This window comes from Salmo trutta, chromosome 25 (assembly GCF_901001165.1).
Source record: "Salmo trutta chromosome 25, fSalTru1.1, whole genome shotgun sequence".
Lineage (NCBI taxonomy): Eukaryota > Metazoa > Chordata > Actinopteri > Salmoniformes > Salmonidae > Salmo > Salmo trutta.
Window position 1 is genome coordinate 22,401,370 of NC_042981.1, and position 23,436 is coordinate 22,424,805.

The 23,436-nt window shown below is 41.9% G+C and overlaps 1 protein-coding gene across 4 annotated transcripts in view; it reads right to left on the bottom strand.

Annotated features, from left to right (window-relative positions):
* Positions 1–23,436, bottom strand: part of LOC115162162 (syntaxin-binding protein 6) — a 127,631-nt gene that overhangs the window by 75,541 nt on the left and 28,654 nt on the right. For 2 of the 4 annotated variants that reach the window (XM_029713191.1, XM_029713193.1), the window contains exon 2: positions 21,966–22,174. The exons of 1 other annotated variant lie outside the window; for it this stretch is intronic. In XM_029713191.1, the coding sequence (XP_029569051.1) occupies positions 21,966–22,119 (154 nt within the window). In that variant the 5' untranslated portion in view covers positions 22,120–22,174. The remainder of the gene's footprint in view (positions 1–21,965; positions 22,175–23,436) is intronic. One more of the 4 variants, XM_029713192.1, reaches the window with a different exon arrangement.

Genomic DNA, 23,436 nt, shown 5'->3' on the forward strand with positions numbered 1-23,436 from the left:
ACATAGGTGCTCCTTTTGTCCAGGTGGGAAAGGGCAGTGTGAAGTGCAATAGAGATTGCATAATCTGTGGATCTGTTAGGGTGGTATGCAAATTGGAGTGGGTCTAGGGTATCCGGGAGGATGCTGTTGATGTGTGTCATGACCAGCCTTTCAAAGCACTTCATGGCTACCGACGTGAGTGCTACGGAGCAGTAATCATCTAGGGAGGTTACCTTCACTTCCTTGGTCACAGGGACTATGGTGGTCTGCTTGAAACATGTAGGTATTACAGACACGGTCAGGGAGAGGTTGAAAATGTCAGTGAAGACACTTGCCAGTTGGTTCACACATGCTTTGAGTACACGTCCTTGTAATCTGTCTGGCCCCACGGCTTTGAATGTTGACCTGTTTACAGGTCTTGCTCACATTGGCTACCAGGAGCGTTATCACACAGTCATCCAGAACAGCTGGTGCCCTCTTGCATGCTTCAATGTTGCTTGCCTCGAAGCGAACATAAAAAGGCATTTAGCTCGTCTGGTAGGCTCGCGTCACTGGGCAGCTCGTATCTGGGTTTCCCTTTGTAGTCCGTAATAGTTTTCAAACCCTGCCACATCAGACGAGCGTCAGAGCCAGTGTAGTAGGATTCAATCTTAATCCTGTACTGCCGCTTTGCTTGTTTGATGGTTCATTTGAGGGCATAGCGGGATTTCTTATAAGCATCCAGATTGGTGTCCCGCTCCTTGAAAGTGACAGCTCTAGCCTTTAGCTCGATGAGGATATTGCCCGTTACCCTTGGTTTCTGGTTGGGATATGTATGTACGGTCACTGTGGGGATAACGTCGTCAATGCACTTATTGATGAAGCCGATGACCGAGGTGGTATACTCCTCAATGCCATTGGATGAATCCCGAAGCATATTCCAGTCTGTGCTAGCAAAACTGTCCTGTAGTGTAGCATCTGCGTCATCTGACCACTTCCGTATTGAGCGAGTCAATGGTACTTCCTGCTTTAGTTTTTGCTTGTAAGCAGGAGAATAGAATTATGGTCAGATTTGCCAAATGGAGGGCAGGGGAGAGCTTTGTATGCATCTCTGTGTGAGGAGTACAGGTGGTCTAGAGCTTTTTTTCCTCTGGTTGCACATGTGACATGCTTGTAAAGATTTGGAAAAACTGATTAAAGTTTTTTCCTGCATTAAAGTCCTTTGCCACTAGGTGCACTGCTTCTGGATGAGCATTTTCTTGTTTGCTTATGGCCTTATAGAGTTGATTGAGTGTGGTCTTAGTGCCAGCATCGGTCTGTGGTGGTTAATAGATGGCTACAAATAATATAGATGAAAACTCTTGGTAGGTAGTGTGGTCTACAGCTTATCATAAGGCACTCTACCTCAGGCGAGCAATACCTCGAGACTTCTTTAATATTAGACATCGCGCACCAGCTGTTTTTGATAAAAAGACACCCCCACCACTTGTCTTACCAGACATAGCTTCATCACTGTTCTGCCGGTGAATGGCAAATCCTGCCAGCTCTATATTATGTTTCATCGTTCAGCCACGACTCGGTAAAACATATGATTTTACAGTTAATGTCTCGTTGGTAGGATAATCGTAGGTTATATATTTTATTTTCCAATGATTGCATGTTAGCCAGTAGAACGGATGGCAGTGGGAGTTTACTCGCTCTTCTACGGATTCCCAGAAGGCAGCCCGACCTGCGCCCTCTTTTCTTCACACAAATGATGGGGATTTGGGCCTGTCCCGGGAAAGCAGTATATCCTTCTCTTCGGACTCGTTAAAGGAAAAAGCTTCTTCCAGTTCGTGGTGAGTAATCGCTGTTCTGATGTTCAGAAGTTATTTTGGCCATAAGAGGCGGTAGCAGCAACAATGTACAAAATAAGTTGCAAAAATAAATAAATAGCACAGTTGGTCAGAAGCATGTAAAACGTCAGCCATCCTCTTCGGTGCCATCTTAATTGACCAATGCACTTTGAGCAGTGTTCATTTTGTGTCTAATTACCTCATTGTTACTAGGGCTGTGAAGAAAACAGTATCGCAATATTTTTTCCATAGTAAAAATTCAAACATGAAGCAGACTCTTTGGTCCTTTAAAAACCTACTGCATGTAAAATATTGTGTGCTACAGGTTGGAAAATAAACATTAGGGCTTTTTCCTAAAATAGTTGAATCCACTTTGTGTTTTGTTTCCTTGCCACGACACCAACGAGAATTGTGATACTGGTATCCAGATGGAGCAAAAAAATATAAATGTGGGATGCATGCCAGCAAAGCAACTACACAACACTAACCAATTCATTAATTGCACTATAACAATGACAAACGGTGCTCACAAACTGTTAGGGTCCCAACACCTTACCACTGCTACACCTGTATCAGTGAAGCCTTGTCTGGCAGCAAAACAGTTCATTCAACCTCATCTTTCTACTGACAATTGAAATTTACGTCATTTAGCAGACGCTCTTATCCAGAGCGACTTACAGTAGTGAATACATACATTTCATGCATTTTTTTTTGTACTGGCCCCCCGTGGGAATCGAACCCCACAACCCTGGCGTTGCACACACCATGCTGGCGTTGCAAACACCATGCTCTACCAACTGAGCCACAGGGAAGACCTGATGTACCAACTATGGCATAAGGGGACGACATGCGGATAAGAGGCAATCCGTCATTTCGATTAAGACATGAATGAGCGAGCTAGGATGGATGTAGTCAATATAACTATTTGTTCAGCACTTTTGAAATGTACAGCGACATAATTCAGAACATGAGCCGTTCTTACAGTGTTCTCCCTGTACACAAAGTCAGAACCGTCAGATAAATAAAGGGGGCATATAAGCAGACAATGAAAGCTCAAAACGTATTTTCCCAGTCGTAGCTTGTTTTTTGTAACCGCCACAGAAAGCACTGAGCTAGGCTAATAATATAGCCTAAATAATTCATTTTTATTCCTTCTTAGGCTACCTGCCTGACTTCTGACCTACTTAGTCTTTAGATGCTGTTTAATAAGACATGTAGCCAATTTGAAATTAGTGCTTCTTACAGTCACCTTTTCATGTTGTTTATTAAAATACATTTCATTCAAATCACATGGTTTACTTTCAATACTTTAAAACCAAATATGACCCGTTTCAGGAAGCGAGGCATTTGAACACATCAAAATGTGTTTTTTTTGGGTCAGAAATTCCTTCTGGAACATGTGAACTTTCATGTGCCTTAATAACAAACTTCTACGCCATCTGTTAATACAAATAAAATTGTTAAAATTACAAGCCTAGTTGGTTTAGCCACGGAAAACACCAGGAACCTTCCCGATTGCCATGATTGGCCAAGGTAATGGATGGGCTGGACATGCCAAGAGATGAGTTCGGATTGGTCTGCCATGTAGCACGATTCTGTCTATAACATGAGCTGCTCAGTATGTGTAGATAATCCTTGCAACCGCAGCTTTTTTGAAAGACATCACAGTCAAGTCATCGGGCTGCCAAGTGGCAAGAGGATGAGCATGCTCTGTAATGGAGGATCTTGTATAGTACTCTGTGGCAAGAGGAGGGTGGTCTGTAATGGAGGATCTTGTATACTACTCGGTGGCAAGAGGAAGGTGGTCTGTAATGGAGGATCTTGTATACTACTCGGTGGCAAGAGGAGGGTGGTCTGTAATGGAGGATCTTGTATATTACTCGGTGGCAAGTGGAGGGTGGTGTGTAATGGAGGATCTTGTATATTACTCGGTGGCAAGTGGAGGGTGGTATGTAATGGAGGATCTTGTATATTACTCGGTGGCAAGAGGAGGGTGGTGTGTAATGGAGGATCTTGTATACTACTCGGTGGCAAGAGGAGGGTGGTCTGTAATGGAGGATCTTGTATATTACTCGGTGGCAAGAGGAGGGTGGTGTGTAATGGAGGATCTTGTATATTACTCGGTGGCAAGAGGAGGGTGGTGTGTAATGGAGGATCTTGTATATTACTCGGTGGCAAGAGGAGGGTGGTGTGTAATGGAGGATCTTGTATATTACTCGGTGGCAAGAGGAAGGTGGTCTGTAATGGAGGATCTTGTATACTACTCGGTGGCAAGAGGAGGGTGGTCTGTAATGGAGGATCTTGTATATTACTCGGTGGCAAGTGGAGGGTGGTGTGTAATGGAGGATCTTGTATATTACTCGGTGGCAAGTGGAGGGTGGTATGTAATGGAGGATCTTGTATATTACTCGGTGGCAAGAGGAGGGTGGTGTGTAATGGAGGATCTTGTATACTACTCGGTGGCAAGAGGAGGGTGGTCTGTAATGGAGGATCTTGTATATTACTCGGTGGCAAGAGGAGGGTGGTGTGTAATGGAGGATGTGGTATATTACTCGGTGGCAAGAGGAGGGTGGTGTGTAATGGAGGATGTGGTATATTACTTGGTGGCAAGAGGGTGGTCTGTAATGGAGGATGTGGTATATTACTTGGTGGCAATAAAAGCCATAGGAATAGAGTTGGACAGTGAAGGAGAAGAGGAAGGTCTAATACCAGAAGTTGATTGACAGCTTGATTTAGGTGAAAAGAGGCTTTGTGAAGGGATCTGTCAGACTAAGGTTAGTCTGATGGCTTATCACACACACACACACACACACACACACACACACACACACACACACACACACACACCTTCACTACTGGATGAAACAAGCTGTCTCTCTCGCTCCTATTAATGCACACCAGCACACAAATAAGGCCCTATAAAACCAGTAGTATTTTTTGCCTGACTGAGTTTTTTTTACACAAATTCCGTTTTCTCCGTTTTATTTTTCCAGGTTTCTGATTTCCCCTAAACTGGATGTTGTAAGTCCACAACAATGCTTAAACCACATGAGGAGACCACTTTTGAGATAGTTATCCTTTAACTCCAGTGTGCACCTAGGAAGATGCTGTTATTTAGCATTCTTTTTGTAGCACACATCCTAAACAAATACCCACTGGATTGATGCAAATAATCCTGATATTATTCTGCCAGGTAAGCATAGGCTACTTTGTAGTTAACATTAAATTGAGAAGGTTTTGTGAAAATCCTTTCCATCTACCAGAAGACTTTAAGACTTTTCATGAGCATCATCGCTAACAACTACACAAAGTGGTAGACACGTGAACCGCACATTCACAGACGGGGAAATATTGTTGCCTCTTCCGAAAGTTGCAGGAAATACGAATCACTGATGCATTCTGTTCCTGTTTTATGATAAACTTGGGCAAATTAATAAAATAAACAAATATTCCCTACTAGGTTCAATACATTTTTGAAGTCCGTTTTAATGTTTGGATTCCGTGATTCCATCCACGTACTCCACATTGCAGGTTTTATAGACCCCTACACATATCTCAGTCCAATACCACACACCTGAGCCTTTCAACCTTTCATCTTTCCAGCTCCACCCGCTTTGTGTGTGTATGGGTGTCTGTGTGCGTGTCTGTGTGCGTGCGCGCATGTGTGTACTATATAGTGACACCTGCTAAGAAAGAAGAGGAGGAAGATGGGTGAAATGGATCCTGACACTTTCCACCTTCCTTCCCTCCCTCCTTGAGGATTATCCGTCTATCAGTATCATCCTCCCACCCAGGCCTCTTAACTTAGCTCTCAGACTAACCCATCTCAGTTCACTCAGCTAGTTTGGGCTTTCTGAGGAGAGAGGCTCCTTTTCCTAGCTCCCTGCATGACAGAGGGATGAGAAGGATAGGGCCTGAGAGGAGCTGCATGATCTACAGCCAGGCTGGTTAATTACAGCTGGGTCTGGTGCATACAAATCTCACTAATGACCCAATTACTGGCATTGACACACAAGCATGAACACACAGGCAGACACATATATAGTCCTACACAGACAGCCATGCCCACAGAGACACATTCACAGACAGTCTCCCACCCACCCACAACAGTAAACACAGTCTCACAGAGGGCTTAGTTTGTAATATATTGCTTTGCCTCCTGCTGATGTTGCTGAGTGAGTAGAGTGGGCTGCATTATATTTCTATCGCCTCTGTAAATACTGAAAGCACAGCATGAATCCGCAGTCTCTGCTCTGCTGCATCATCAGCCTTGAGAGAAGAATAATAAATTCCTCAAAACCAACACCAGACCACCCACACCTGACCTCCACAAACATGCATCTGTCAATACATTGAGAACACTGACATTTTCAATGAGCTAACTACGAAATATTAGGCTTGGGCGGTATACCATATATACCAGAGTATTTGGAAAAAGCCACAGGAGGGTTTTTCAATACTGTCAATATTGTTGAAAATATTCCTTTGAATAATTTTTTGGACATTTTAATAAATTGTAGCTACTTTAACCTCTTGCGGATCATTGGGATGCTAGCGTCCCATCTGGCCAACATCCGGTGAAATTGCAGAGCGCAAAATTCAAATTACTATAAATATTTAACTTTCATGAAATCACAAGTGCAATACATCAAAATAAAGCTTTACTTCTTGTTAATCCAGCCGCCGTGTCAGATTTTAAAAAGGCTTTACGGCGAAAGCAAACCATGCGATTATCTGAGGACAGCACCCAAATGCATAACAAATCATTTTCAACCAGGGAGTTGCGACCCGAAAGTCAGATATAGCGATATAATATATGCCTTACCTTTGAAGATCTTCTGTTGGCACTCCAAAAGGTCCCAGTTACATTACAAATGGTCCTTTTGTTCGATGAAGTCCTTCTTTATATCCATAAAAACTCAGTTTAGGTGGCGCGCTTCAGTCAATAATCCACTCGGTTTCCCTCCAAAATGCATACAAAATGAATCCCAAACATTACCAATAAACTTATCCAATCAAGTAAATCAACGTTTATAATCAAACCTTAGGTACCCTAATAAGCAAATAAACGATCAAATTTAAGACGGAGAATCGTTATTGCGCTCTCTCGACCATGCGCTTAAAACTACAGCCAAAATGGGAACCACTTAGAAAAACTACAACTTCTCCCTCATTTTTCCAAAAACCAGCCTGAAACTCTTTCTAAAGACTGTTGACATCTAGTGGAAGCCCATTGCCTTCCCTGTAGCTCAGTTGGTAGAGCATGGTGTTTGCAACGCCAGGGTTGTGGGTTCGATTCCCACGGGGGGCCAGCACAGAATTTTTTTTAATGAAATGTATGCATTCACTACTGTAAGTCGCTTTGGATAAGAGCGTTTGCTAAATGACTAAAATGTAAAATGCAGTCGGGGACGATTTCGCCCTATTATAAAAGTGCCAGCCATGGAAATCAGCGGTATGCTGAATTTCTTTTTTTGTTTTTCATGGTTTGTCCTCGGGGTTTCGCCTGCCATTTCAGTTTTGTTATACTCACAGACAGTATTTTAACAGTTGTAGAAACTGTAGAGTGTTTTCTATCCAAATATATAAATTATATGCATATCCTAGATTCTGGGCCTGAGTAGCAGGCAGTTTACTTTGGGCATGCTTTTCATCTGGATGTCAAAATACCGCCCCCTATCACAAAGAAGTTAAGTAAATACCTGCAGTCAAATGATATAATACGTTAGGAAATAAACATTTCATTCTTCATTTCACCTGTCACATTATGAAGAAGCTTAAGGTAGTCCCAAATCATCTTTTGGAAATCACAAGTGTAATACATCAAAATAAAGCTTAACTTGTTAATCCAGCTGCCGTTTCAGATTTCAAAAAGGCTTTATGGTGAAACAAACCATGCGATAATCTGAGGACAGGGCTCAGCACACCAAACATTACATACAGTTACCAGCCAAGTAGATTAGTCATGAAAGTCAGAAATAGCAATACAATTATCCACTTACCTTTGATGATCTTCATATGGTTGCACTCACAAGACTGTTACACAATAAATGTTCATTTTGTTCGATAAAGTCCCTCTTTATATCCAAAAACCTCCATTTTGTTGGCGCTTTTGTTCAGTAGTCCAATGGCTCAAATGCAGTCACAAGAGGCAGACGAAAATTCCAAATAGTATCCGTAAAGTTCGTATAAACATGTCAAACGATGTTTATAATCAATCTTCAGCTTGTTTTCAGCCTAAATAATCTATAATATTTCAACCGGACAATAGCGTCATCAATATAAAAGAAAAACAAGAAAGGCACGCTCTCGGTCGCGATCAGCAAAGAGCTCTGAGGACATCCCACTATCCACTCATTGAAACTGGTCATTCTCCCTCATTTTTCAGAATAAAAGCCTGAAACAATGTCTAAAGACTGTTCACAACTAGTGGAAGCCATAGGGAATGGAATCTAGGTCCTATCCCTTTAAATGGTGGATAGGCTTTCATTGGAAAAACAGCCATTTCAAAGTAATGGCCCTTCCTGGATGGATTTTCCTCAGGTTTTCACCTGCCATTTCAGTTCTGTTATACTCAGACATTATTTTAACAATTTTAGAAACTTGAGTGTTTTCTATCCAAATCTACTAATTATATGCATATCCTAGCTTCTGGGCCTGAGTAGCAGGCAGTTTATTTTGGGCACGCTTTTCATCCGGAGGTGAAAATAGTGCCCACTACCCTAGTGAGGTTAAACTCCCCAGCTACAATAAATGCAGCCTCAGGATATGTGGTTTCCAGTTTGCATAAAGTCCAGTGAAGTTCTTTGAGGGCCGTCGTGGTATCGACTTGAGGGTGGGATATAGACCACTGTGGCTATTATTGACAAAAATTATCTCAGGAGATAGTAAGGCCTTCATTTGATTGTGAGATATTCTAGGTCGTTGAACAGAAGGACTTGAGTTCCTGTATGTTATCACAGTTACACCATAAGTCGTTAATCATAAAACATATACCTCCACCCTTCTGCATCCCGGAGAGATGTTCGATCCTGTCGGCGCAATGTACTGAAAACCCAACTGGCTTCACAGAGTCAAACAGTATATCTTGAGAGAGCCATGTTTCCGTGAAGCAGAGTATGTTACAATCCCTGGTGTCTCTGAAACGCAACTCACCTTGAGCGCATCAACTTTATTATCCAGAGATTGGACATTAGCGAGTAAAATACTCGGGAGCGGTGGGTGGTGTGCACGCTTCCTAAGTCGGACCAGAAACCCGCTTTGAGTACCTCTCCTCCGCCGGCATTGTTTTGGAACAGCCTCTGGAATAAATTCAATTGCTCTGGGGAGAGCAAACAAAGGATCTGTTCCAGGGAAGTCGTAATCCTGGAAGTCATGGCGAGTTACTGCCGCTCTAATATCCAATAGTTCTTCCCGGCTGTACGTAATGACAAAACAGTTCCTGAGCTAATAACTTAAAAAAATGGTACATAAACAAACAAAATACTGCAATTTCTTAAGAGCTAGTCGCGATGCTGCCATCATTGTATCTATAGTTATCTTTATTTGTTTTTAATCCCATCCTTCATCTACCCTCATCCCCTCCCATTTATCTCTGAAGACAATCCAGTTTGATTTCTATTTGCCATATGTTTTTAACTGTGCCGTTTAACCTGTCTGGGCTAGGGGGCAGTATTTTCACGGCCGGATGAAAAACGTACCCAATTTAAACAGGTTACTACTCTGGCTCAGAAACTAGAATATGCATATTATTAGTCGATTTGGATAGAAACTTCAGTGTTTTCTAAAATTGTTTGAATGGTGTCTGAGTATAACAGAACTCAAATGGCAGGCAAAAACCTGAGAAAAAAAATCCAACCAGGAAGTGGATTGTAGTTTTCAAGATTGGGCCTATTCAGTATACAGTGACTTAGAAAGTGCAAATTGAACCCTAAGGCTTCCACTAGATGTCAACAGTCTTTAGAAGTGTTTACGGCTTTTGCAGTCAACAGAGAGCTAACAAGACCTCCTGGAGTCTGATGACCGAGAGAATGACAGGCCACAATTACGCACGTTCACGTGAAGAGGTAGCTGTGTTCCAAAACGTTTTAAAAGACACTGGAATCGTCCGGTTGGAATATTATTGAAGTTCTAAGTTAAAAAGGCCCTAAAGATTGAGGTTTTACAACATTTGACATGTTTCAACTAACGTAAATATAACTTTTTGTCGTGAAATTTTTGGCGCGCTTCCTACATTTGGAGTAGCTTACTGAACGCGCAAACAACAAGGAGTTATTTGGACATAAATTATGGACTTTATCGAACAAAACAACATTTATTGTGGACCTGGGATTCCTGGAAGTGCCTTCTGATGAAGATCAAAGGTACGTGAATATTTCTAATGCTATTTATGATTTTAGATGACTCCAAAATGGCGGGTAGATCAGGTTCACACTTACTCAGGACCTAAAAATAACTTTTTGGTCCACCAGCTACTGTGGCAGGTAAATCTACAAGCCACTCAGATTTTTTTACCAGACAAAATATTTTTGCCATAATTACATCAAAAACCACAACAAAAAATGACCATGCTTTGTACTTTTTGTAAAACAAATGTATTAGTAAGAAGTAAATGTGGTATACTGCTCAATTTCATTTCAGTTTTTGTGACTTGAGTCATTTAACACTAGAAACGCCAAGACGGTTTTCAATTTTGTAATTTCAATAAAAACCTTGAACCCACCTGTCCTTGACTTTTTTAAATATCTGTATTTTACACTCTTGCTGTAGTTTCAGACAAATGTCATCAAATCAAAACTTGGAGCATTTAATCCTCAAAGTGCCATGACTGTCAAAATGACCATATGCATATTTAACAGTAGAATAGCCAGGCCTCGAGGAGAAACAATAGCCACATATGCATATTTAACAGTAGAATAGCTGGGCCTCAAGGAGTAACAATAGCCACCAGTCTAATTAATCATTTTAACTAGAAAAGCCCAGGCCTCATTGGACCCCCCCCAATAATTATAGTCAGTTATTGGACAAATCATTTGTAACCTCAGTCGTGCTTACAGTATAGTATGCGTCTTCATGCAACAGATAGATCTCATTTAGCTGTTATCCCTTGTCCTAACAGTCACTACAAATCTTCAATACTTTCACATAATTGCAACACTTCCCAAAAACAAGTGGCGTGCATCTGATCACCTTGCAGTTCCTCCTCCCTAGGAGCTGTATGCAATTTTGCTCATGCAATGGATCATCGGGCAACCTTTGCTGCTGCCTTGGCCTTTATGTCTCTCATGTAGCCTGTGTGCCAGACTCATGATGAAGTCTCTCCTGCTATTGGGTAAGGTTCATGCACTGCTTGAACAACACGTGTGCATTGATAGCAGTCAAGTTAAGCATGTTGTAGAAGACAGCAACAAGCCAGCGCCTGGTTCCTCCTTTCACCTAGTACAGCGATCCGAAACAATTTTATTTATTTCACCTTTATTTAACCAGGTAGGCTAGTTGAGAATAAGTTCTCATTTACAACTGCGACCTGGCCAAGATAAAGCAAAGGAGTGCGACACAAACAACACAGAGTTACACATGGAATAAACAAACATGCAGTCAATAATACAATAAAAAAAGTCTATATACAGTCTGTGCATATGAGGTAGGATAAGGGAGGTAAGGCAATAAATAGGCCATAGTGGCGAAATAATTACAATATATGAATATAATATGAAGCGAGTGCCAGTCAACGAGAGCATACAGGTCGCAGTGGTGGGTAGCATATGGGGCTTTGGTGACAAAACAGATGGCACTGTGATAGACCACATCCAATATGCTGAGTAGAGTGTTGGAGGCCATTTTGTAAATGACATCGCCAAAGTCAAGAATTGGTAGGATGGTCAGTTTTACGAGGGTGTGTTTGGCAGCATGAGTGAAGGATGCTTTGTTGCGAAATAGGAAGCCGATTCTAGATTTAATTTTGGATTGGAGATGCTTAATGTCAGTCTGGAAGGAGATTTCACAGTCTAACCAGACACCTAGGTATTTGCAGTTGTCCACATATTCAAGTCAGAACCGTCCTGAGTAGTGATGTTGGACGAGCGGGCGGGTGTGGGCAGCGATTGGTTGAAGAGCATGCATTTAGTTTTACTTGCATTTAACAGCAGCTGGAGGTCACAGAAGGAGAGTTGTATGGTATTGAAGCTCGTCTGGAGGTTAGATAACACGGTGTCCAAAAAAAGCGAGTGGTATACAAAATGGTGTCATCTGCGTAGAGGTGGATCAGAGAATCACCAGCAGCAAGAGCAACATCATTGATGTATACAGAGAAGAGAGTCGGCCCGAGAATTGAACCCTGTGGCACCCCCATAGAGACTGCCAGAGGTCCGGACAAGAGGTCCTCAGATTTGACACACTGAACTCTGAGAAGTAGTTGGTGAAGGCAGTCATTTGAGAAACCAAGGCTGTTGAGTATGCCGATAAGAATGTGGTGATTGACAGAGTGAAAAGCCTTGGCCAGGTCAATGAATACAGCTGCAGAGTATTGTCGCTTATCGGTGGTGGTTATGATATCGTTTAGGACCTTGAGAGTGGTTGACGTGCACCCATGACCAGCTCGGAAACCAGATTGCATAGCGGAGAAGGTACAGTGGGATTCGAAATGGTCGGGGTGATCTGTTTCTTAACTTGGCTTTCGAAGACCTTAGAAAGGCAGGGTAGGGTAGACATAGGTCTGTAGCAGTTTGGGTCTTTAGTGTCCCCCCTTTGAAGAGGGGGATGACCGCGGCAGCTTTCCAATCTTTGGGGATCTCAGACGATACAAAAGAGGTTCAACAGGCTAGTAATAGGGGTTGCAACAATTTCAGCGGATAATTTTAGAAAGAGGGTCCAGATTGTCTAGCCCGGCTGATTTGTAGGGGTCCAGATTTTGCAGCTCTTTCAGAACATCATTGGGTGAAAGAGAAATGGGGGAGGCTTGGGCAAGTTGCTGTGGGGGGTGCAGGGCTGTTGAGCGGGGTAGGGGTAGCCAGGTGGAAAGCATGTTCAGCCGTCGAAAAATGCTTATTGAAATTCTCAATTAGCAAGGATTTATTGGTGGTAAAAGTGTTTCCTAGCCTCAGTGCAGTTGAGCAGCTGGGAGGAGGTGCTCTTATTCTCCATGGACTTTAGTGTCCCAGAACTTTTTGGAGTTTGTACTACAGGACGCAAATTTCTGTTTGGAAAAGCTAGCCTTTGCTTTCCTAACTGCCTGTGTGTATTGGTTCCTAACTTCCCTGAAAAGTTGCATATCGCGGGGGCTATTCGATGCTAATGCAGTATGCCACAGGATGTTTTTGTGCTGGTCAAGGGCAGTCAGGTCTGGAGTGAACCAAGGGCTATATCTGTTCCTGGTTCTACATTCTTTGAATGGGGCATGCTTATTTAAGATGGTGTGTGTCAGGGGTTCACCTTGGGTCATGATAGGGGCTGTACCAAATGTTTGATGTATTATAATAAGCATAATAAATGATGTTGTATTAATAGAAGGGGAGGGGTTATAAGACCCCTCCCTCCTTACATTTATAGGGTCCTAGACTACAGACTAACTAAATATATATATATATATATATATATATATATATATATATATATATATATATATATATATATATATATATATATATATATATAATAAAGGTTTAAAATTTTAGACCAATTTTTGCCGCAGCACATCCAAAAATGAATCTACCAGCACAGTGCGCAGAGCTCCCCAGCCAGGCAGTGTCGCTATGCGAGGTGTGATATAGGCTTCATATTTATTTTTGCGATTTGTGGCTATGAAACAGAACGGCAGAAATACTTCGAAAACAGTTACTGCAGCATTGTTCTGCTATAAATCGCAGCACGTACATATGCTCATACTTGACTTTGACAATTTTTATTTGCAAATGGGAATACAATGCTCTCACTGTAGAGCGCTGCAAATTGTCCCCCCATTGCTGCCAATACATCATCTACTCACATTTTGGCAGGTGGTGGATGTTAATTTGAGGCCCTGCATTTACACACAGAGGGTTGGACTGCTGGAATGTGGACACACACACACACACACACACACACACACACACACACACTAAACATGCAACCATAGTCACCCACATGGATGAACACACACGCTCATCATGCATACAAAAGCATGCGAATCCCACACAAACAAATTACACCTGCATAAGAAGATAGCATACAAACACACACACCCCCACTCACAGCACCTGCACACACAGAGATGCTATTTGTTTGTGAGGCATGGCAGGGTCTAGTGTTGCTGTGTATTGATCAGACAGACGAGAGATATTGTAATGTCAGAGGCTGGTGTTCCCCAGCACGGCACCATATCGCTGCCAGACAGACAGCCTGCGCCTCATTTCCTGCCCTAAACTCCCCTCATTCCCGACTGGCCCCCAACCTGTGGGTTTTGGCCTGCTGCCGCACACACACGCTGATTACCATGCAGACATGGCAAATGTGTTACAGATGCTAAGTGCAATGGATAACTGCGTGGAACAAATTTATGGAGAAAAAAAATTGCTTTACAGAAAAATGTATGCATGTAAAACATCTCAAACTGCACTGCTCCAAAATGGTGGTAGTTCACACTTTCTTTACACTGTACTTTGTCAATATAGTCTCCTAGACTTGTTGAGCTGTCATGGCCACAACATCTACTTACTGCGTCCTAACTTCTTTGACTACATTTCTACCAATTCAACCCAATTTTATAGAAAGCAGTAGAAGAGATCCAGCCATTATACAGTGTACATCACCCTGTTTAACACACTCCTTTAACGCCGACTGTGCAGGGTTCGTAAATCTTGATTGATTTGAGGCAAACAATGTCCCAGACTCATTGCGCAATGGAAAACGAACTCCTCTACAGGGTATTAAGAAACATTATTCCAATGGATGATCCCACAGTACAGGGAGTCATTTCTGAGTTCTGGCCCTCCTGGCCAAACAGTCAAGTGAGCGAGCATTCGTGTGGTTCCTGCCTAGACAGAGAAGTGAAAGAAAGCAAGGAAAAGTGCCATCACAGCATCTTGTCCAGGCCTATTGGGTTTAGTGATGCACCACCAGTACAGCTCCCTGAGAACAACGGAACAGCCAATTCATACACTCTAAACTCCCACTCAGTAAACACACACACACACACACACACACACACCTTTAAACTCTGGTCTTTCTAGTTGCTACATGGCCAATTGAACAAAATCATGGTATTGAGTGTGAATTGACTGAAGATTGGCTGAATGTTGTAAAGAAGACATTGTCATGACCAATCTTGGCAGTAACTTTTTTTCACACTGCTTTGAGGACCATTCAATTATCAGATAAATATGAGGGGGGGGGGGGGGCTCTAAAACAGAGGGGCCCCCCTGACTAAATATTATTTTAAGATTAGGGCAAATAACCTCAAAAGCAGCTGGTGTCATAAATGCATTCATGTTTGAATGGACGTTGTCAATCGTCATATAAGTAAGCACCCATGACCCACGCGCTAGCTCCGCTTCTGGCTACTTGGTAACATTTTGTACCCAAGTATTAAAAAACAGTTGTGATGATAAAGAGCGCTGTATGGAAACATAACATTCAGTCATGAATGGTCTGGTTATTTGAGAGACCTCTTGCATAGCTTGAATGAAAGGATGTTCTACTCTCTGTTTGAGTAGACATGTGGAGGGCACTAGAGCAGTAATGGACTGAACGGTGTCCATCTTGCCTAGGGTCACTGGAAGTAGTAGTACACTATGTTCAGTGGTCAGAAAGAGTGAAGTACAGGAGAGCCCTCTGGGAACACTGATCCTAGGTCAGTATGGTGGCCAAAGGTTTTTTTCTATTGCTTATTGTGTTAGAGTCTATAATAAACCCTCCATATTGCCATGGCCCCTGGGCCTTACTGCCTACTGTACCACTGGCGCAGCAGTCATGGGATTGTCAAAGCATCCTTGGGGACTTCCCACACACAAGCAGGCACAGAAGTGTACAAACTACACACACACAGAGAAAGGGCAAAAAGAGAAGTAGGGCAAAGCTGGGTGGCTTCAAGGGCATCCTTGGGCAATATCAAACCCCCACCCCACACACAACTTACCCAGCATATTGCTGGCTGACTTCATGGGCGCAACATACTCAAACAACTACTGTCGCTCCATGCCTTTTGCCTTTTCTCAACAACCCCCAAGCAACGCAAATCCGAGTCAAAGGCGCTGCTACTAGGCAGAACACTGTGTAGAGTTATAGCACAGTCGGTAGTGAAGCGCCTACAGGCTAATGAGCCATATAGAGGGACAGGATCTGTGATGCTCCACAAAGCAAAATCCTGACAAGACGTAGTAGTAGACCTACTTAGTGCCTTCGGAAAGTATTTACACCCCTTGCCCTTTTCCACATTGTCACGTTACAGCCTTATTCTAAAATGGATTTAAAAAAATCCTCAGCAAACTACACAAAATACCACAATGACAAAGAGAACATTGCTTTGCCACATTTTTTATAGTATTACTTTAGTGCCTAGTTGCAAACAGAATGCATGTTTTGGAATATTTGTATTCTGTACAGGCTTCCTTCTTTTCACTCTGTCAATTAGGTTAGTATTGTGGAGTAACTACAATGTTGTTGATCCATCTTCATTTTTCTCCCATCACTGCCATTAAACTCACCATTGGCCTCATGGTGAAATCCCCAAGCGGTTTTCTTCCACTCCGGCAATTGAGTTAGGAAGGACGCCTGTATCTTTGTAGTGACTGGGTGTATTGATACACCATCCAAAGTGTAATTAATAACTTCATCATGCTGAAAGGGATATTCAACGTCAATGTTTTTAAAATAAAACATCTACCAATAGGTGCCCTTCTTTGAGACATTGGAAAACCTCCCTGGTCTTTGTAGTTGAATCTGGGTTTTAAATCCACTGCTTGACTGAGGGACCTTACAGATAATTGTATGTGTGGGGTACAGAGATGAGGTAGTCATTCAAAAATCATGTTAAACACTATTATTGCACACAGAGTGAGGCCATGCAACTTATTATGTGACTTCTTAAGCATTACTCCTGAACTTATTTAGGCTTGCTATAACAAATGGGTTGAACATTTATACTCAAGACATTTCATATTTAATTCATTGTAAAAATGTCCACCGACATTATGGATTGGTATTGTGTGTAGGCCTGTGACAAAAAAAAAAATCTCAATATAATCCATTTTAAATTCAGGCTGTAACACAAAAAGTATAAAAAAGTCAACGGGTGCAAATACCTTCTGAAGGCACTGTTGGTTGTTACAGTGAAAGTTAAATAAATGAATGACACAGAAGATAGCAAGCATCCATGCCCACAACGACATTGTCTCTAGAGGAGAGCAGAAGAAGCTACAGTACCTCAGAATGGTTATGTAAAATGTAAATGAAGACAGGGAAAAAAAGTATATTCAGTTTCTTCCCAGTGCTCACTTGGGGCCTATTCCCACTACGAGATATGAAGGAGAGACTGGGGAGCAGGGTGGCGAAAGACAATTCTACTTTTCAATTCACATTACATCCTTGCCTTACCTTTGTTGTGGCTGGCAACGTGACATTCTTAAATATCACAGTAGCCACTAGCCAGTAGCCAGTAAGCACAAACTATTCAACAATGACAGACAGCCCCGGCCTACCCCCTTGCCCTCGCCCCTTCGCCCCCCCCCCCCCATATAACAGCTTGTCTTCAAGTAATGTGTCAAGCTATCAAAAATTAACGATTGACCCTCTCATACGAAAGTACAGTAGGCCTACAACAAACCAGGCTTTATTTTTTTATCAATATCATACAAAACATTACGTGGTAAAAGCAAATTGCGACTGAAAATGTAAGTATAAGTGAATTCATCGCGACGATCTGTTTTATATGGAAGACCATACCCACCACCCAAAATGTTTTATTAAATAAAATGCCTCATGATTTGTCAATGTGCACAATTAGTCTGTGCTTCAGTCTGATCAACTGTAGCCTACTGATAACAACCACAGATGCAGGTAGCCAAGAGAAGCTTATGTGCTCTGATCCCATCTGGGCCTGGCCAGGGGAAACGTAATGTCATGTTTTTATAGCCTACACCAGGGTTTCCCAACTCTCTCCTTGGACCCACCCCCAGACATTTCACATTTTAGTTTTAACCCTAAAACTGGCACACCTGATTCAATTAGTCAAAGACTTGATGATATGTGAACTAAAATAATCACCTCTACCAGTTTAGGGTAAAAAAAAAGAAAAAAAGAAGTGAAACGTGTAGGGGGGCCTGAGGAGAGGGTTAGGAAACCCCGGTAACCTATGCATTTATAACCTAAAATAGGCCCATTTATTTGTGCAACCGCGGGTCCTCGATTGGTCAACTTTGAACTTGAATCATTGTATCAACTGGGACCAGCCCACAGCTAGATGGCAAACTTGCAACATTGTATTAACTATTCTGGGCCCTCAGAGTTTCCTGTGAAAGTGAGCTCAGGACAGACACAGCTGTATTTGTGCAAGGGATAAGAAGTAATCAGGTATTTTATGATGTTTCCACTGGATCAGAGCATGACATTTTTTCCTTTCACATCAAGGCTTGTGGTTATCAAAAAGGGAGAGAGCTGGAAAGATTTTTCAAATAAATTGAGGAACCATTATTATTCTTGATGGTTGTATGAACTTGTTTACTTGCTGTTTTGAGGTGAAGAAAAACATACTTTGAGAAGCTCCACAGCTCATTAGTGGCAAGTTCAGGAGCGTAATGGCAGAATCTATGAAAGCCAATTAATCAATCAACACAATAGTGATGACATACTGTATGAGTGTCTTTTTAAATTACAGATGCAAAAGACCTACATGATGCAACTCAGCATACAGCGAGCTCAGCCCTGTTCGTTTTTGTCCAATTACAGTTGTCTGTCTGTGTAAAGGGTTTTAATATTTTCATCCTCCCTAGGGCCAGGAATTTTTCTAGGGGGGGTGGGGAATCTGTTCCAAAGTATTCCCACGAATAAAAAAAAGAGACGTGATTGTGTCTTAATGTAATCAAGGTATGAAAATAATCTCTTTTGGGATTAGTTGTGGTCAATTTTCAGTGTGCAAATGATTATGTTACTGCTCCCCCCCCAACATCTGCTCAAAAGTCAGCCCACGGCTGAATCTAGTTGCCTACCTCTGCTATTGCTTGTTCTCCATCTTCTTTCTCCATTGTGAACTAACATATTTTCTGCACTTTTATTTCCATCAATGTACAAAACGAATTTACTCATGCTCGCTCGTCTCTCTTCAGCAAACATAGCGTGAGCAATATGTTTAGAACATCAAATCGCAATAAAATCACAGTATCGAATCTCCATACATATTGGCACCTAAGTATCGTGATAATAACGTATTGTGAGGTTCCTGGCAATTGCTAGCCCTAGCAGGCACGCACAAAATCAATACCTTTAGGGATTCTATTACAGACCAATTTCTATATGCAAGAGATGCAGATCTAGTCTAGTGGTGAATACTGATAAAAATCACTTGTTCCAAACCTTCCTCACATAAAACCAATGTACAATATTGGATCATAAACCCATCAATATAAGCAAACCACTTCAGTCCAGTACATGGTCTGTCACAGCATATCGCTGCTTGATGAAAGCCGTTCACTTGAAGCTAAAAGAATAAGATGATTTATGGATTTCAATTATGCCAGGTAGAATGAACTGTTGGCACGTACACCACACTGAAGAGACTTAAGAGAGGCCTAACACTGATAGGGGCAGGGGTGGAGGATACTGGGAATGTGATAGTGGGAATGTGATACTGGGAATGTGTAGCAATAGCTACAAAAATAAATTGATATTCATTACTGAGGCACAGGCACGACTTAATCAAAAACATTCTTAAAAATGTTTACTTTTCCGACTGATAGGGAGGTTGTGAAGAGGGGAGCGAAGTACAGTACTATAGACATCATGGTAAATATTATGTAAACTGTCATATTGGCCCATGTTCAAATTACTAACTGAGAGACTACCTTGAGTATTTACTATGTGAAACCAGCAGGGTAGTTCTGGTCTTCAAGGTTGTGTGTAACTGATACATTAATTCCTACACTGCACATATTAAATGAGTTGAGACCTTGAGATGGCATGATTTGCTGCCAAATAATGGTTAAATAGGACTGCAGAATGGGTTAAAGTGTCACTCAGCAGCAAAGGGAAAGTGGTCTGTACCGATTATTATGTGTCTCCTAAATTAGAATACATTACTGATTGAGTTAGAGTGCAATATTTCAGAGGATAAACAAATATTTCATTAATAATTTAAAACCAAATTTCAGTTAAAAAATTATTAAATTCCAAAGCAAATGTAATCCATGTAAAAGGCTTTGACACTAAACCAAGCCCTAAATTGGTTTAGTGTGCCACTATATTGGCTCAGCAACACTAAACATGCTCTTCAGAGAGCGAATTACAGTGGCAAGAAAAAGTATGTGAACCCTTTGGAATTACCTGGATTTCTGCATAAATTGATCATCAAATTTGATCTGATCTTCATCTAAGTCACAACAATAGACAAACATAGTGTGCTTAAACTAATAAACAAATTATTGTATTTTTCTTGTCTATATTGAATACATAATTTAAACGTTCACAGTGTAGGTTGGAAAAAGTATGTGAACCCCTAGGCTAATGACTTCTCCAAAAGCTAATTGGAGTCAGGAGTCAGCTAACCTGGAGTCCAATCAATGAGACGAGATGTTGGTTAGAGCTGCCTTGCCCTATAAAAAAATTAAAATCACAAAATTTGAGTTTGCAATTCACAAGAAGCATTGCCTGATGTGAACCATGCCTCGAAAAAAAGAGATCTCTAAAAGCCTTGATGTTCATCAGTCTACGGTAAGACAAATTGTCTATAAATGGAGAAAGTTCAGCACTGTCGCTACTCTCCCTAGGAGTGGCCGTCCTGCAAAGATGACTGCAAGAGCACAGCGCAGAATGCTCAATGAGGTTAAGAAGAATCCTAGAGTGTCAACTAAAGACTTCCAGAAATCTCTGGAACATACAAACATCTCTGACGAGTCTACAATACATAAAACACCTAAAAAGAATTGTGTTCATGGGTGGACACCACGGAAGAAGCCACTTTGCTGCCTCAGGTCCTGGACAGCTTGCTATCATCGACGGAAAAATGAATTCCCAAGTTTATCAAGACATTTTGCAGGAGAATGATAGTCTATCTGTCCACCAATTGAAGCTCAGAAGTTGGGTGAGGCAACAGGACAACGACCCAAAACACAGAAGTAAATCTACAACAGAATGGCTTCAACTGAAGAAAATATGCCTTCTGGAGTGGCCCCGTCTGAGTCCTGACCTCAACCCGATTGAGATGCTGTGGCATGACCTGAAGAGAGCAGTTTACACCAGACATCCCAATAATATTGCTGAACTGAAACAGGTTTTTTTTAAAGAGGAATGGTCCAAAATTCCTCCTGACTGTTGTGCAGGTCTGATCCGCAATTACAGAAAATGTTTGGTTGAGGTTATTGCTGCCAAAGTGTGTTCAATAAAGACATGAAAACATAATTGTTTGTGTTATTAGTTTAAGCAGACTGTGTTTGTCTATTGTTGTGACCTAGATGATGAGATCAAATTTTATGACCAATTTATGCAGAAATCCAGGTATTTCCAAAGGGTTCACATACTTTTTCTTGCCACTGTAGATGGTGAATTTAAGAGGATGTGTGTTGAAATGTGACTGGGCATGTTACAGCAATTCATGTTAGCATGTTACATCAATTCCAGGCTAATAAGACTGACAGTGAGGATAACTGCTCTGGGCATGCCTCGCACAGCACACCCTACTCAGGCCAGCAACACACATCCATACAAATATACACAAACACACACCACTGCCCTCAGGAAGCTTGTCACTTGAAGGGACATTATGACCACATGCAACAGCCATGAAACCTGTCAGAGTAGAGCAGGTCACCGTCAGTACAGAAGCCAGAGGCCCAGTCATAGCAGTGGTTATCAGAATACTCAGCAGGCACATGAAGGGGAAGACTGAATAGAGAAGAAAACCAGAGGGGAGGAAAGGATAGGACAGGAACAGAGGAGAGGGAAATGCCAGGAGAAGAAAGGGAAAGAGGAAGGTAGAGGAGGTTGTAGTACCTGAGAGGCAGATGAAGGTCATGTAGTCTCCCTGTCCTCCAGTAGCCAGGAAGGGGATCTTCTTCTTGGTCCTCCTCTTCACCTGCACGGCCACCAGCATCTTCTCATCGTGGGGTGTGAACACCTCTTTGTTGATGGCTGACTTGGCACTCATCTTAGGGGAGGTAAAAGTCAGAGAGAGGGGGGTAGGGGAGGTTGTTAGCTCTTCTCTGTGGATGGGAAGAGATAAGAGCTCATTAGTGAGTGTTAGAGGTTAGACATTGCTGAAATGGGTAAGTTATCCCAACAGACAATGTAAAGGGCTTTGAGTTTCAGTATCACATTGGTATGAGGTGTCGGGAGACAGGCGCAGGAATGCGTAATAGGAATTTTTATTTTCACCCAAATTACGGCGTGCCATGTAAAGGCATGGGGACAAAAACCAAACAAACACTAAACAAAACACAGGGTTGAAACCCAAACAAAAGTGTGGAGTACCTCGAATAAATAACATAAGTGCACAATGATTAACACACGGCACGAGACCTGTAATCATCTGTGAAATCCACAATGGAACGAAAGCCAAAACAAACAGCACAGGTACTCACACGAACCAACGGACTTTTTAACAGTCTACAGGACAATGGTAAACCAAGGACACACTTATACAATTACTAATCACTGGGAATAGGGGCCAGGTGTGCGTAATGAATGTTCCGGAGGGATCCGTGACATTCAGAAAAGAGCAATTAATTGAGGCATATGCCATTCATTTTGACTTACGCACACACAGAGCTCAAACTTTCACATAAATGGAAAGTTTCTCAGGAACTTTCTAGCTTAAAATCAACAGCAGTCTGGCCAATATCACTAAATTCTTGTTATTGTGAAGGTGAGAAAGACACTGGTAGAAACAATATGGTTACGTGCACATTATAATGTGATTATTGTGGATAGTCAGATTAATATAATAGCTTGATTAAAATGTTGACATGCTTTGCAAGAAGAACGATTTCCCTAATAATCCTGTTTACATGGACATCTGATATCAGGCTACCTGATGGCACTCTAATACACACAGAAAATACCCAATCAAAATAAACGTTCTACCACAGAGAACATGTTTTTGGGATGCATATTTGATTCTGAGTTTGGACATATAAAAGTTTGTATGTGAAAACTTTAGGTTATGACTGTAACCCTGGTTCTCTAATAGTATGAGTTAGGTATTTCACTTATGGGATACGCCCCCAGCGTATTCGTCAGAAGCCTTTGTTACACTACGCCAGCCATGATTGGCTGGACATGGAGGCGTGTGCATCTGGGAAGGGTGTCCCTCCTACCCTATAAAAAGGTCCAACGCAGCATCGCACTATTCAAAAATAAGCAACACATCTTCCTCGCTCATGCAAGGAGGGGGTGGTCTGGTGAAATACCTCACTCATACTATCAGAGAATGGGGGTTACGGTTGCAACCTAAAGTTCTCTTTCA